We start from the raw sequence: 13,625 nt of genomic DNA, 5'->3' as shown, positions 1-13,625 counted from the left end.
TATTTGTATCTTTTATTTTCGGCCTACTGGCTTCTTTTTCGTTTTTAGCCTTTTACGAACACATATTTCATTGTACAAAGGCGTACCCCATGACTTATTCAGGGCTGTCCAGCCAAAAGGGTCTAAGTCCTGTATTTTTTGTAAACTCCCGTTTGTTCTTCAGAGCTGGATAAAATCAAATAGTTATGCACCGATATATTCTGAATACAATCCATCCCCAATCTTTATTTATGATCCGTTTTTATTGTCAAATTGAAAGGTTTCTCATAAATGATGAGAGGTCCTCCCTACAAAGTGTTTCTCGTTCCTTCTTGGTGTTCAAGAGAGTTTCACGCCGAGGTGTGAGCATACTCGCGCGAAAATCAGGAAGAACCGAGAAACACTTTGCAGGGAGCACCTCTCTTTTTCAACGAGAAACCTCTCAATTTGACATAAAAACGAACTATAAATATAGATTATGGATGGAAGATATTTAGAGGATATTGGTGACATCTGTGGACAACTATTTGATTATATCTTGGTCGGATGTACGACCGAGAGTTAAGGAGAAATCCAGGACTTTGGCAGGACAGCCCCGAGGAAGTCGTGGGGTACGCCCTTGTACGACGAAAAACGTCTTGGTTAAAGTCTAAAAATGAAGAGGCCAGTTGGCGGACACCCCCCCACCCCTTCCCCCAAAAACTACAGTGGATGAACATACAATGTTGTGTACTTTTATGTATACTGATACGTGTGCTTAAGGCTGGATTGTTAATATAAACAACGATTGTCAAGATTAGCACACTGGATCTTTTTATCCCGCTTGGAAGAATGAAAGGCTTAGTTGGCCTCGTGAAAATGTGACCTGTGACATTCACAAGCTCCTACAGTGCGTAAGCAATGCTTTCAGGAAAACAAAATGCTAAAAAAAAAAATCCACTAATCTTATAAGAACAATATAGAAATTCTTACCTTTTCAATTGGGAAGATTTAGAAAATCTTAAATTTGTGTCTACTGAAAAGCGTTCCAATTAAAAAGGATTTTCCATAATGAGCTGCTGTAGCATGAAGAACACATTGTGCCATGTGAGGCTTACTGTCATACGCATTACGCAGATTAGAGGCTATGCTGCTACTGGCAAAGGAGCTCTCAATAAAAAAAAAAATGAAAAAAAAGGAGGAGATATTTTGCGACTAGTCTCAGTGCTACTGCTCCCAAATAATAATTGGCCCAAATTACCATTTGTGTTTATCCAAAAGCCCAACTTGAACATGCTTTGCTGCATCAGACAGCCTGCAACCATGTACACTACTGCATGTAGCGTTTGACCAGTTCTGCTGAAAGTGATGGGGATGCAAATATAAAAGCAGGAAAGGCTGAAAGCAGGGGGAGCATAGTCCTAGGTTCGACACCTCAACGTGAAGTAGGTTTTGGGCACACATCCAGACTAACAATGCCACATTTTTCTTCTGTAATGATTTTTTTTTACTTTTATCTAAATCCTCCTCCTCACAATATCTTTGCCATTTATAGCCAACACAGGATACAAACAAAAGAATATGAAGTAAGTCAAATAGAGCATTGCCCGAAAAGCACGAAATAATAACAAAGGGTTGGACACTACCGAAATACAGAATCAAAAAAGCAAATCAATAAAAAAGAAAAAAGCCCTGTAGACAAAAAGAGTTAAAAAATAAATAGCACCAGCATGGACGACCTTGTTACTTACTGGCTTTTGGATAAAATATATAGGGGGTTCAAAAGAAACCCATTCAGTGACTGAGTTTTAATGGGTAAAGTGGAAGTAAACTAATCAGGCTCACAGTTCAGTGAGCTCAGTCATATGACAGATCAACGTTATCACCAACAACACAGGTAGTCAGAGACAGTGAATTACAGTAGAGCCACTGGAATTAAGCGATTATGTGGCTCCTGCATTTTCCGAAAAATTGTGGATGTGCCATACGACCATCAACACCCCATTTTAACAAAACAATGTTTCCAACTCAAACGATTTGTTACTAAAACATAGCAACACATTTTGCTGCACAGTGGAAGGCCACTTTGCGCAACAGATATTGGCCACTAGCAGATTCGTGAACTGTAGAGCAAGATTTGTGCTACACTTCTTGTAATCATGATCTATTGTGCAACATATTAGCATTAGAGCAAGTGGGTGCCTCAAACAGGAGTTCGCCAACAAGATACATCAGTATTTTCCTCGGGGGATCCTTACCCAGAAGTGAGCGTGGCAGTTGACCATCATAGTCCTCTCGATGAGCTCGTCGGGGCATTCCAGCAGGTGGTGGCCAGAGACTACGCCTGCATTGTTAAGCAGTAGAAAGACATCTCCCACCTCCCTTCGGACCTGCTCGGCACATTGGTACACATTCTCACGCCGGCCCACATCACATGTGTAGGTGTAGACCTCCAGGTTGCGGCAGGGAGTAACCTCTTCCTCCACCACAGCGCCCCTGATGGCAGCCTCGGATGCTGTAAGGGGAAATTAGTGTAGTCACCAAGAGGAACAACACACATCATAGTCCAGAGTTAATCAACTCCACTAAATGAGGCATTGACACATGTTACTAGGGAAACCAACATGAGCCTGAGGGAAATCCACACAAAATATAGAACATAAAAGTGTGAAAGGAAATAGAAGTATTGAACATGAACCATGACCAAAAACAAGCTCCCTCTCACAATTTGTTCACACATTGACCAATAGTGTGTATTATTACTACATGCTCACTGTATGTTGTTCATGAAAAGACATGGGGTCCTAACGTTCATGCCAGAGGCAGGTATCCGTCATTATAACGTTTTTTTTTGCTTATGTCAGAAATGATGCATGAAGCAGTTCATAATTTGTAAAAGAATATTGAACTTGACTAAAGGTTCTCTCCTCTCATGTCAGTGCTTCTAAATGTTGGTGTTATGCAAACCAAGACTACATAGTCTTTACCTGATACCTCTTTCATCCACCACCATACACTCCATGCTCCTTTAGCTCATGTGTACAGAGTTTTTCCATGCCCGTTTGCTCCCTTTGTCACAGTTTTCTCGTTTTTTCTTCCCCCTTTTCTGCCTCTCTCGTTTTGGATCAAAGTCTGAGGGTGAAAAATAAGTCCCAATACCCAAAAATAGAGCACGCCCAAATTAAGCAACGTGTGACAGTAAACATACACAAGAAGGCAATGAAAAGCAAATGAGCAGCAGGAGTGAGAAAATCAGACAAATAGCGTGCAAGAGAGCCTAACTCCACTAGAGGTGGAGTGCAAATGCCATGCCCCACTAAGAAGGCATAGAGACAGCCAGTTGGCACTGGGAAGGAATTAAGAGAGCCAGGCACCACTAACATGGAATTGAGATGACCAGGCCCCACTAGGAAGAAGTGAGGAAGCTAAAGTCTTCATGGAGGACAGCAACATCACCAGGCTCCGCCAACAATGCAGAGAGAAAGCCTGGTTCAGCCACATTTTGTGGAGCTATTCACATCCTTGAAAAGTCAAGACAGTACCCCACATTGAAGGTTGCTTCTTTCCAGCAATTTTCTAAGTGACCTCTCGATCTAAAAATGATGGACAGTGACTTCTGTACTATTCAGCAGTAAAAAAAACAATTTGCAACATGCTCTGCGTGATATTATCACACGCCCACACCCCTCTCCTCAGAAAACTTCACAAATGTTTCATAATCATAAGGCTAGTTCTTCAGACCTTGTGGCAAATGTGTTATTCAAATAGGGACCATTCAGGATGAGTTAGGCCCTCTATACATTCCGCAATACAGCATCACAGCAAAAATGAAGGGTCTTTTAGTTACTGACAGGGCAGGACTACTGTGCAAAATAACATTTCTCTCCATCCGATATGATCTTTCACTGGGACGGGGGAACACTTGCAACACGGCCAGATTAGGTGCATCAGAAACAAAGAGAGCAACTCTGGCGTATAGGGAGATACTGGACACTGAAGCTTATCAGCTTCTATTTCTCAATCACAAAATTCTGAACCACTTGGTCTCCTATGATGTGGCGCCAAAGAAAGTTGTATAGAGCATCTGAGACTCAAACTTGCAGTCCTTAATTCTAGTCTCAAAGAACTGTACTGATTCATGTGCGGAGGACGCTTGGAATATCTTCGAGGCGATCAAAGGCAATTGTAATTTAACAAGGTTTGCTAAAGTGAATCTGGAAGTTGGTCCATTGTGCATTTGTATTAGTAAGGTATAAAGAGAGTGGCATAAGTCTAAGATGCCCCCAATTGGTGTCAGTAGTAATAACTAAGTCAGACTAATTGGACAACGCAATTTCTAAGTTAGCAGTCAGGAGGGGCGTGGACATCAGCAATCACAGACTACTAAGGATGCAAACTAACTGTGCTGAAGGGGCAAAGACGAGTGCAAAACGTAGTGTATTTAATAACCTTGCTCACTCAAACAGAACTTATAACAACTACTCATTAAATGAGGAGGATGCTAGGCATGTGTGTAGCAGAATTCTCAACTACAATTTAAGTTAAGAACACAGGACCCTTTTCCAACCCCAAAACATCCCCAAGTATGGGACTGAAGAAACATCACCACTGCCCTAACATGCCCTCTAGGGCACGATATGACTACCTAAAGCCTACACTGTACAGTGGGATGTGTCTACACAAAGTAGACAAGTTAACACAGAGCTGTATAAGCTAGCCCAAGCGCACACTTTATTTGTAGCAGCTTTAACACTTCAAACAGAGAGGTTGACCAACAGAAGCAATGGTCGGTACATCGAACAAGAGGGTGGTTAACATTAATCCAACAAGCATATTTGAGAATGGGCTTAATATGCCACAAAGAGGGGTTATAACTACCCAAAACACACAGTGTGCAATGGGTGCAAATACTACCCTAATCCCACTGTCTGTGGTTCTGCGATTTATTGTTTGTTTTTCTCTTCACATACTAAAGGCTTTTCACAGTGTCCGTATTTCTTTGCCTCTCTCTTCATAAAGTGGCAATCAAAGTTCGAATATGTTTTAGATACCAACTACTCCTCTCTTTCCCCATTGAGGGCGTTTGGCAAAGTAACGCAGGCCCACATTTTGCTAGGTAGTTGTAAGTCTACCCAAATCCAATGCTGGACAACCACCCAAGCCCCATAGTGTACAAGGAGATTGGGAGACCGCCCAAAGAATGTGCGTGGAGGTTTGACATCCGCCCAGAATGTGTACAGAGGTTGAACGCCCTCCCAAAACCCAGAGTGTGCAAGGAGGTTAGACATCACTTCAAGCCCCACAGTGTGCAAGAAGGTTGGGTGTGCGAAGAGGGTGGACCACTTCATAAACCCTGCTGTGTGCAAGGAGGTTGGACAACAAGCGAGATACTTCGGAACGTTGTGGCTTTCGAAGGTTGCTCAAAGCTCTCGGTCTGCAAGGAAAGCAGAATACTACCCAAAGGACAGTGTATTTGGAAAGTGGAACTGCCTAAAGACCACACTGTGAAAAAAGGTTGGAAGATTCCTTTTTTGCATGCAGTATGCAAGAAGGTTGGAAGACTCCTCATGGCTTGCAGAGAGCAAGGAAGGTGGAAGGTTGCCCAAATAATATAGTGTATACTGAAGGTTTAGAATGCCCAGAGCTTAAAATGTGCTCAGAAAGTTAAGACAACCCAGAGCCCACAGTGCATTAAGCAACCGCCCAAAGCCAACAATGTGTGAGGAGGTTGGAACAGTGCCCTAATTCCAGGCTCCCCAAAGCCAACAGCAAGTTGGCTAGATGACCAGCTAAAACCCACAGTCTCAGTAGGCTGAATGACCCTCAAAGTCTTTAAAACTGCCTAAAGCCCGCCGCCACCAAGGAAAGTAAAAGACTGACCTAGGGCACAATGTTTGAAGAAAGAGTAACTACCTAAAGCCCACAGTGTGAAATGAAGTTGAAAGTTAAACCCTCAGTCTGCAAAGAAAATTGAATACTGTCCAAAGGATACAATGTGTAAGGAAAGGGAAACTGAGTAAAATCCACAGTGTGCCAAGGAGGTTTAAAGACTCCTGAAGGGATCCAGTAAGCAAAGAAGGTGGAAGACTGCCTAAAGCCCACACTGAGTAAGGAAGGTGGAAGATCGCCCAAAAGCCAAAATCGGCAAGCACTGAAGAAGACTGCCTAAAACCCTCAGTCTGCAAGGAAAGTGAAAGACTGTCCAAGGCATACGGTAGGCAAGCAAGGTGGAACACAGTCAAATGCCACAGTGAGCGGGGATGGTGAAAAACTGCCCAAAGCGTGCAAGTATGGAGGAAGACGGCCTGAACCTTGTGAGTCTACAGTGAGTGAGTTTTTTATTTTATTTTTTTTATTGCAGATTTATATGGCGCAAACTCGACCCGAAGGTATTGGAGCGCTTTACATGAGCACCGGTCACGTTACAAATTCAGGCACAGGGAGATATTATGTGATTTGCCCAGAAACATAGTATGTGAACGTGACCTTGAGCCGTGGTTTCCAGCATGAAAGTCGGCAATCTAGCCAACGGACCACAAGGTTGAAGACGACCCAAAGCACACAGTGAGTGAGGAAGGCAGGGCCCCATCCAAAGGCCAGAACTGGCAAGTAGTGTAGAAGGCTGCCTTAAAAACCCTCAGTCAGCAAGGAAAGTGAAAGCCTGCCCAAGGAATACGGTAAGCAAGTAAAGTTGAAGACTACCAAAGGCCACAGTGAGCAAGGATGGTGAAAAACTGCCCAAAGACTAAAGTTTGCAAGTAGGGTGGGAGACTGCCTAAAGCCCCAAGTCTGTCAGGAAAGATGAAGATTGACCAACGGCCACAATGTGAAACTAGATTGGAAGACAGTCTGAGGTGTGCAGTGTGCAAGGAAGGTGGGAGACTGCTCAAAAGCCTACAGTGAACAAGGAATGTCCAAGACTGCTCAAAAGCCTTCAGTGAGCAAGGAAGGTCCAAGACTGCCTAAAAGCCTAGAGTGAGCGAGGAAGGTCCAAGACTGCCTAAAAGCCTACAGTGAGCAAGGAAGATCCAAGACTGCTCAAAAGCCTACAGTGAGCGAGGAAGGTCCAAGACTGCCCAAAAGCCTACCTTGCGCAAGGAAGATCCAAGACTGCTCAAAAGCCTACAGTGAGAGAGGAAGGTGCAAGACTGCTCAAAAGCCTACAGTGAGCGAGGAAGGTCCAAGACTGCTCAAAAGCCTACAGTGAGCGAGGAAGGTCCAAGACTGCTCAAAAGCCTACAGTGAGCGAGGAAGGTCCAAGACTGCTCAAAAGTCTACAGTGAGCGAGGAAGGTCCAAGGCTGCTCAAAAGCCTACAGTGAGCGAGGAACGTCCAAGACTGCTCAAAAGCCTACAGTGAGCGAGGAATGTCCAAGACTGGGCGAGGAAGGTGCAAGACTGTTCAAAAGCCTACAGTGAGCGAGGAAGGTCCAAGACTTCTCAAAAGCCTACAGTGAGCAAGGAAGATCCAAGACTGCTCAAAAGCCTACAGTGAGCGAGGAAGGTCTACAGTGAGCGAGGAAGGTGCAAGACTGCTCAAAAGCCTACAGTGAGCGAGGAAGGTCCAAGACTGCCAACAGTGAGCGAGGAAGGTCCAAGACTGCTCAAAAGCCTACAGTGAGCTAGGAAGATCCAAGACTGCTCAAAAGCCTACAGTGAGCGAGGAAGGTCCAAGACTGCTCAAAAGCCTACAGTGAGCGAGGAAGGTCCAAGACTGCTCAAAAGCCTACAGTGAGCGAGGAAGGTCCAAGACTGCTCAAAAGCCTACAGTGATCGAGGAAGGTCCAAGACTGCCCAAAAGCCTACAGTGATCGAGGAAGGTCTACAGTGATCGAGGAAGGTGCAAGACTGCTCAAAAGCCTACAGTGAGCGAGGAAGTTCCAAGTCTGCCCAAAAGCGAGGAAGATCCAAGACTGCCCAAAAGCTTACAGTGAGAGAGGAAGCTAGACGACTGCTCAAGAACCACATAATGCAAGGCTGACTGAAGTCTGCCCAAAGCCCAGTGTGCACGGAGGATGAAAGGCTGCCCACAGTCTGCAAAGATGTGTGTGATGTGCAAGGGGGGAATTTAAGCCTGTTGAGAGCCACAGGGTGTGGGGAGGATGGAAGACTGGCCAAAGCCCAGAGTAGTCCAGGAAGGTGGAAGACTGTCTGAAGCCTACAGTGTATAGCAAGGGATGTGGAAGGTGGTCTAAACACGATAGTTAAAGAAGGTTCATAAACACTTCATTAAATTTAGGAAAACCTATTCCTGGAAAAATACTGTAGAGAAAACCTCGTTATTTTACAGATCTCAATAGACCCTGGAAGCATCTCTTGCTCCCTGCAAGGTCATCTATTTCACTGTGTTCTATGCTAGTCCTAATGTTTTCATATCTACTTCAGGGGAACTTGTGATCAGATTCCGGAAGATGATCAACCCATGAGTTCAAAGATATGAGCGGAGTAAGATGGATGACCCATCGAAGCAATAAGTGCCCTTTTTCCAATTGCATAACTGAGGTACATCTGTAGGATATGCGTGTGATGCCCGTTTATGCAATAGGGCTGGAGAGCGTTGTGCAAACTGTCTCATGGGCAGAAAATTAGTGGCACAATGCAGACATGTGGGTGGTGGTATAAAGCTCTCCTTGCAGTAATGTGTGGATTTGTAAGGCAGAGCGCTTAAAAGTGGCACCACACGGCATTGCGGCTCAAGGATAGGAAACAATGCAGAGTGGCACAGCTGGTGGAAGACAGGGGAGAGCAAAGATGGTTTATGTGCCGGTGCAAGGTAAGGCAACTTGATGAAGGCAGTGCCGAGTTGATTCATGTGCCCTTTGCCTTGCAGATGAAAGAGGTAAGAAGCCCTGTGTGTCTATAAACAGCGCACGCTGCCTTGTGGATCTTGTGTGCTACCTACAATTGAGCCGTGGATGTAGTCAGAGCAGTTAAAAGCTCCTGTTAAACACAATTTAAAGGAAGTTGCTAGCATGTCTTAAATGTAACTTCACAATTAGCGCAAATGTTCACTTGTTCGCCATTGCCTAGTACCACGGCAGTGAAAATGTGTGCGGTCGTTTATCTTCGAAGCCAGGTCATTTGTTGTAACGCCACATGGAGTGACGTAAAACTAACGAGTTCTTGGAACAGAACTAAGTGACTCAATAGATGATTTCGGAGAGATCTGTCCTCCGAGCATCTGCCACTGCAGAACCAAACACTGCGCTTGGTGGCAGAACGAAACACTACTCGCATATGCACAGGCGGTAGTTTAAAGCCACCCTGATCATACTCAGATACCTGCAGCACAGAGTAAAGGGGCGCTTTATGCAGCGTGACATGTATTTTGAGTCAGCGCATGCAGGGCTTTGAGACTACTGGACACCGCCTGCCGTGTCTGAGAGTGTTACTAGACTCAGTGTGCACAGCGTGATTCTGTCTGGTGAGTGAATATAGTGCGGCACCTGATTTGAACAAAAGGACATGGCTGCGCCAAACCGCGGTGATGACCAGTGCCGATCCACCATGGTGCTAGTAAATGAACCCCAGAAACTTGGTTCCGATACGCTCTGTTCTAGATAGATTACTAACTACAAGTGGTCAGTCTGTGCCAACATGTCAATCAACGTGACGTCTTCACAGCTTACCCTCTGTATGGTAGAGCAAGTTGCAAACAACGCCTGGCACATTTTACAGCGAGTGCCGTGTAACAGCTCTCCCGCTTCCGGTGAGATTTCTTGCAGTTGGTGTGCCAGTGCAAGGTAAAGGGCCCGACAAGCGAACAGTACCCTGGAGCCTGAGGTGTTAAGAAACTTGTGGATTTTAGAGCGTTGTGTAAGTAGCAAGCGATGTCTGCGCCACGCGCTGGTATTATTCAATGCAGCATGCAGTTTATTGTTGCAGGCTAGTGTTCTTTCTGTACCGAGTGCGACAGGACAGGTATTGCAGCAGTGTGGTACGAAGGCATTTGTGCCTGCGTGTGGACTGTTATAATCATGGTTTTGTTGCGCTATGCAATGCTCAAGACTGCCAGATTGTACTCTGGGTGCAGAGTTTCCAGCGTTGCAGTTACTTGTGTGACCCGTGCCAGACGCTGTGATTTCTGGTAGGCGGTGCATGGTGAAGTGCCCTGTGTATCTGCTATGCCAGGCAAAATTAAATAAACACCTAAGCATAACAGGCAGCATTGCTGCAGCAGGTGGTGTGTTCGTGTGCTGGTAGAATGTCGGGTATGTGAATGTTGGCCTGCGCATGTCAATATGCCATGTGGCAAAAGCGTGTGTTTTGTAACATGGGCAGCACGTGCAAGGCAGAACATCCCGTCTAGTGCGAAGCGTCCTGTGTACAAAGCGGTGTGGTTTGTGCACGCATTATGTCAAAGGGGGTGCCGTCTGATAAGAGTGGCAGAGTTACTGGTGCACCCTGTGCCAGGCGGTGGTCTGCGGCACACTTTGTATGTCAGTGCATGGCAGAGTCTCCCAGGCGGCTCTCGGCCTGTCAAGTGGCTCTTGCTCTATGCCAGTGTGCCGTGGGGCAGAGTCCCGTATGGCTGGCAGTAACAAGTGCGCCCTTACGCAAGGCCAACGCACAACCCCTTACCTTGCTTCTCCGCGTCGCTGGCCTGGATGTCCCGGTACACGGCCCGCACCAGCTCGGCCGTCTCCTCGTTGCTCTGGCTGTTGATGTCCCACAGCACCAGCACCGCCCGGCGCCGGGCCAGCTCCAGGGCGAAGAGCCGGCCCAGGCTGCCGCCGGCGCCCGTCACCAGGCACAACTTGCCCGCCACGCTCTTCTCCCGGGGCCGCACCAGCCAGCGCCCCGCCGCCTGCACGAAGGCCCAGAGCACCTTCAGCGTGACCACCAGCAGCTCCAGCAGGATGTTCATTCCGACCGGGGGAGAGGGCAGACCGCCTCGCGGACAGCAAACAGTGTGCGTAGCTTCGGGGCGCCCCAGAGCCAGTCCGCCCTCCTGACACCACCTGGAGCTTCCGGGACCGTGGACTGCTCCCCGTCTCCTGACTGAGCTTCTTTAAAATCCGCTGGCCTCCGCCTCTCTTCCCACTTTTAACTACTTCAAGAACTGAAGACACTGCGAGGGCCGATCGGGAAAGCTGGTTTATACTGACTGACAGACCATGGGCGATGCTGGGCGGTGCTGCCGCCCGGGCCGCCCCTCGGCGCCGCTATTGGGCGGACTGAGTAGGGCCCGCCCTGAAGAGACAGCCCGCAGAGCAGGCTGTGGGCGCGCGGGGCGGTGCTGTCAGCGCTTTGCTGCACAGCATGTTGAAGGGGGCGTCCGGGAAAACTACCCGTGAAAGCAGGTAGAGGAGGAGACTGTCGCCAGTCAGAGCAAGATAGTGGAAAGCTGCTAGTGCAGGAGGGGGCGGTGGCAGGTGAATGAGTCAGTCAGAGCTGGGCATGGGGTGCTGCTGGTGCAGGAGGGAACGGTGGCAGGTGAATGAGTCAGTCAGAGCAGGGCATGGGGGTGCTACTAGTGCAGGTGGGGACGGTGGCAGGTGAATGAGTCAGTCAGAGCAGGCCATGGGGGTGCTACTAGTGCAAGTGGGGACGGTGGCAGGTGAATGAGTCAGTCAGAGCAGGCCATGGGGGTGCTACTAGTGCAGGTGGGGACAGTGGCAGGTGAATGAGTCAGTCAGAGCAGGGCATTGGGGTGCTGCTAGTGCAGGAGGGGATGGTGGCTGGTCAGTGAGTCAGAGGAGAGGCGTAGGTATAGTGCAGCGGGTGCAGCGGCATCAGAGGCCAGGTTTGTAAGCGGACTACTACTGCACGGTAGCCAGTGTCTGGGGAGAGGGTGGTGGGCGAGAAACTTTCATGCGCTTGCAGTATGTTCCATGGCATCTCTTTGCGAGTTGGTGAGTTTGCCTCCATCAGGGTCATGACGGCTGCGGCAGGAGCAATGAGGAGGTGTGGACAAGCTTGCTACCACTGACCCTGTCCCACCAACCCGGACTTGAAGGTGTTTGCTGACGGATCAGAATAGAGGGGCAGGGTTGGGGTGTCCTCCGGTAGGCACACCTTGGGATGGAGGTGGCCTGAGAGTGCTGGTGACATCCAGCTGGGTGCGACTACAGGAGGGAAAGTGAAAATAGCAAACGTATTTGTGTGAAGCGCCTGTATTTCTGACAACACTACAGTGAGGTCCACTGATAGGAGCACACATCACATGTGTGTTATATATCTGTTGTCTCGGCCGTGCCGTGGCAGTTGTCTCGCATAGCTAATGGCCAGTTACTTGCTGGTAAAGTTAATTACTCCGAGTCGTAGACCTTCCCATCACAGTCCTTGCATACGCGAGTGTCAGCTCACCCTGCAGACATCCTCACGGAAAAAAAAACAACTGCTCCCATCCCTACCCTCCAGGCCACACCCACATCCTGTGGAACATAAGCCCTGACCTTACCTCTAGAAAACCTGTAAAGCAGAGCACAAGAAGCCGAACACAGGGAGGGAGGGTTGGGAACCAGGACTGCGAAGAGGCTACGACTCAAAGTAATGAACTTTACCGGTAAGTAACAGGCCATTACCTTCTCGTCAGACCTTCCCGTCACAGACCTTGCATGCGTGAGCAGATACCCAAGCAAAAAAATTGGCTTCAAACACCACAGCTGCAGAAACAGACTTTATTATAAGCAGGATTGTAACACCTCCTGCACAGAACGCAACACTGCATCCCCAAAACTGTCAGACACACCCCTACCCACTACCAAGCGGTAATGGGGCATAAAGAGGTGAGACAAACTCCAAATGGAGGCCAAGGAAATCTCAGCCATGGGAGCCCCTTGCAAACAAGCCCAGGAAGGAGCCAGCCCCCTGGTAGAGCGACCCTGCACACCCCTAGGCACCAACATAGCCTGGGACTCAGGACTGTGGCTAGGGCGAGGCTGAAGGAGCATAGCTGGCAGGTAGGGGTGTAGAAGTTGAGTCGAGTGTTGAGGTATGCTGGGCCGGTCTTGTGGAGAGCTTTGTGTGTGTGGATGAGGAGCTTTAACCACATGCGTGCGGGGGTTATTTTTGCACTGTGCGGCTTTTTTCCAAAAGCCGCGTTAAATGACGAGCTCAGCTCGTCATCTGCACACGACCACCATGGCTGATGACGAGCTGAGCTCGTCATCAGCAGCGAAGGGGTTAAGGTTATCCTCTTGTTGACAGGGAGCCAGTGCAGGTCTCTCAGGTGGGGTGTGATGTGGCTGCGGCAGGGGATGTCGAGGATCAGATGTGCTGATGCGTTCTGGATGCGTTGCAATAGCCTCAGGAGCTTGGTCGGCGTTCCTGCGTAGAGGGTGTTTCCTTAGTCCAGCCTGCTGGTGACGAGGGCCTGGGTGACTGTTCTTATTGTCTCAGTGGGGTTCCACTTGAAGATCCTCCGGAGCATTTGGAGGGTGTTGAAGCCGAATGAGGAGACAGCGTTGACATGCTTGGTCATGGAGAGGGTGGAGTCGAGGATGACCCCTAGGTTGCGTGCGTGGTCGGTGGGTGTCGGGGCTGTTCCTAGGGTTGCAGGCCACTAGGATTCATCCCAGGCTGAGGGGGTGGAGCCGAGGATGAGGACCTCCGTCTTGTCCGAGTTCAGCTTCAGTCTGCTGTTCCTCATCCATTCGGCGACGGCCTTCATTCCTTCGTGGAGGTTGGTCTTGGTGGTGTGAGGGTTTTTAGAGGGATATGATC

At 48.3% G+C, this 13,625-nt stretch overlaps 1 protein-coding gene across 1 annotated transcript in view; it reads right to left on the bottom strand.

Annotated features, from left to right (window-relative positions):
• Positions 1-11,093, bottom strand: part of RDH10 (retinol dehydrogenase 10) — a 108,312-nt gene extending 97,219 nt beyond the window's left edge. Inside the window, exons 1-2 of the mRNA XM_086965886.1 lie at positions 10,539-11,093; positions 2,217-2,473 (exon numbers count right to left, since the gene is read on the bottom strand). Coding sequence (XP_086822012.1) covers positions 2,217-2,473; positions 10,539-10,824 — 543 coding nt within the window. The 5' untranslated portion in view covers positions 10,825-11,093. The remainder of the gene's footprint in view (positions 1-2,216; positions 2,474-10,538) is intronic.
• Positions 11,094-13,625: the final 2,532 nt, after the last annotated feature.

This window comes from Lissotriton vulgaris, chromosome 4_1 (genome assembly GCF_964263255.1).
Source record: "Lissotriton vulgaris chromosome 4_1, aLisVul1.2, whole genome shotgun sequence".
Classification (NCBI taxonomy): Eukaryota; Metazoa; Chordata; class Amphibia; order Caudata; family Salamandridae; genus Lissotriton; species Lissotriton vulgaris.
Note: the sequence above shows the minus strand (reverse complement) of the source record. Positions and strands in the feature narration are given on the sequence as shown.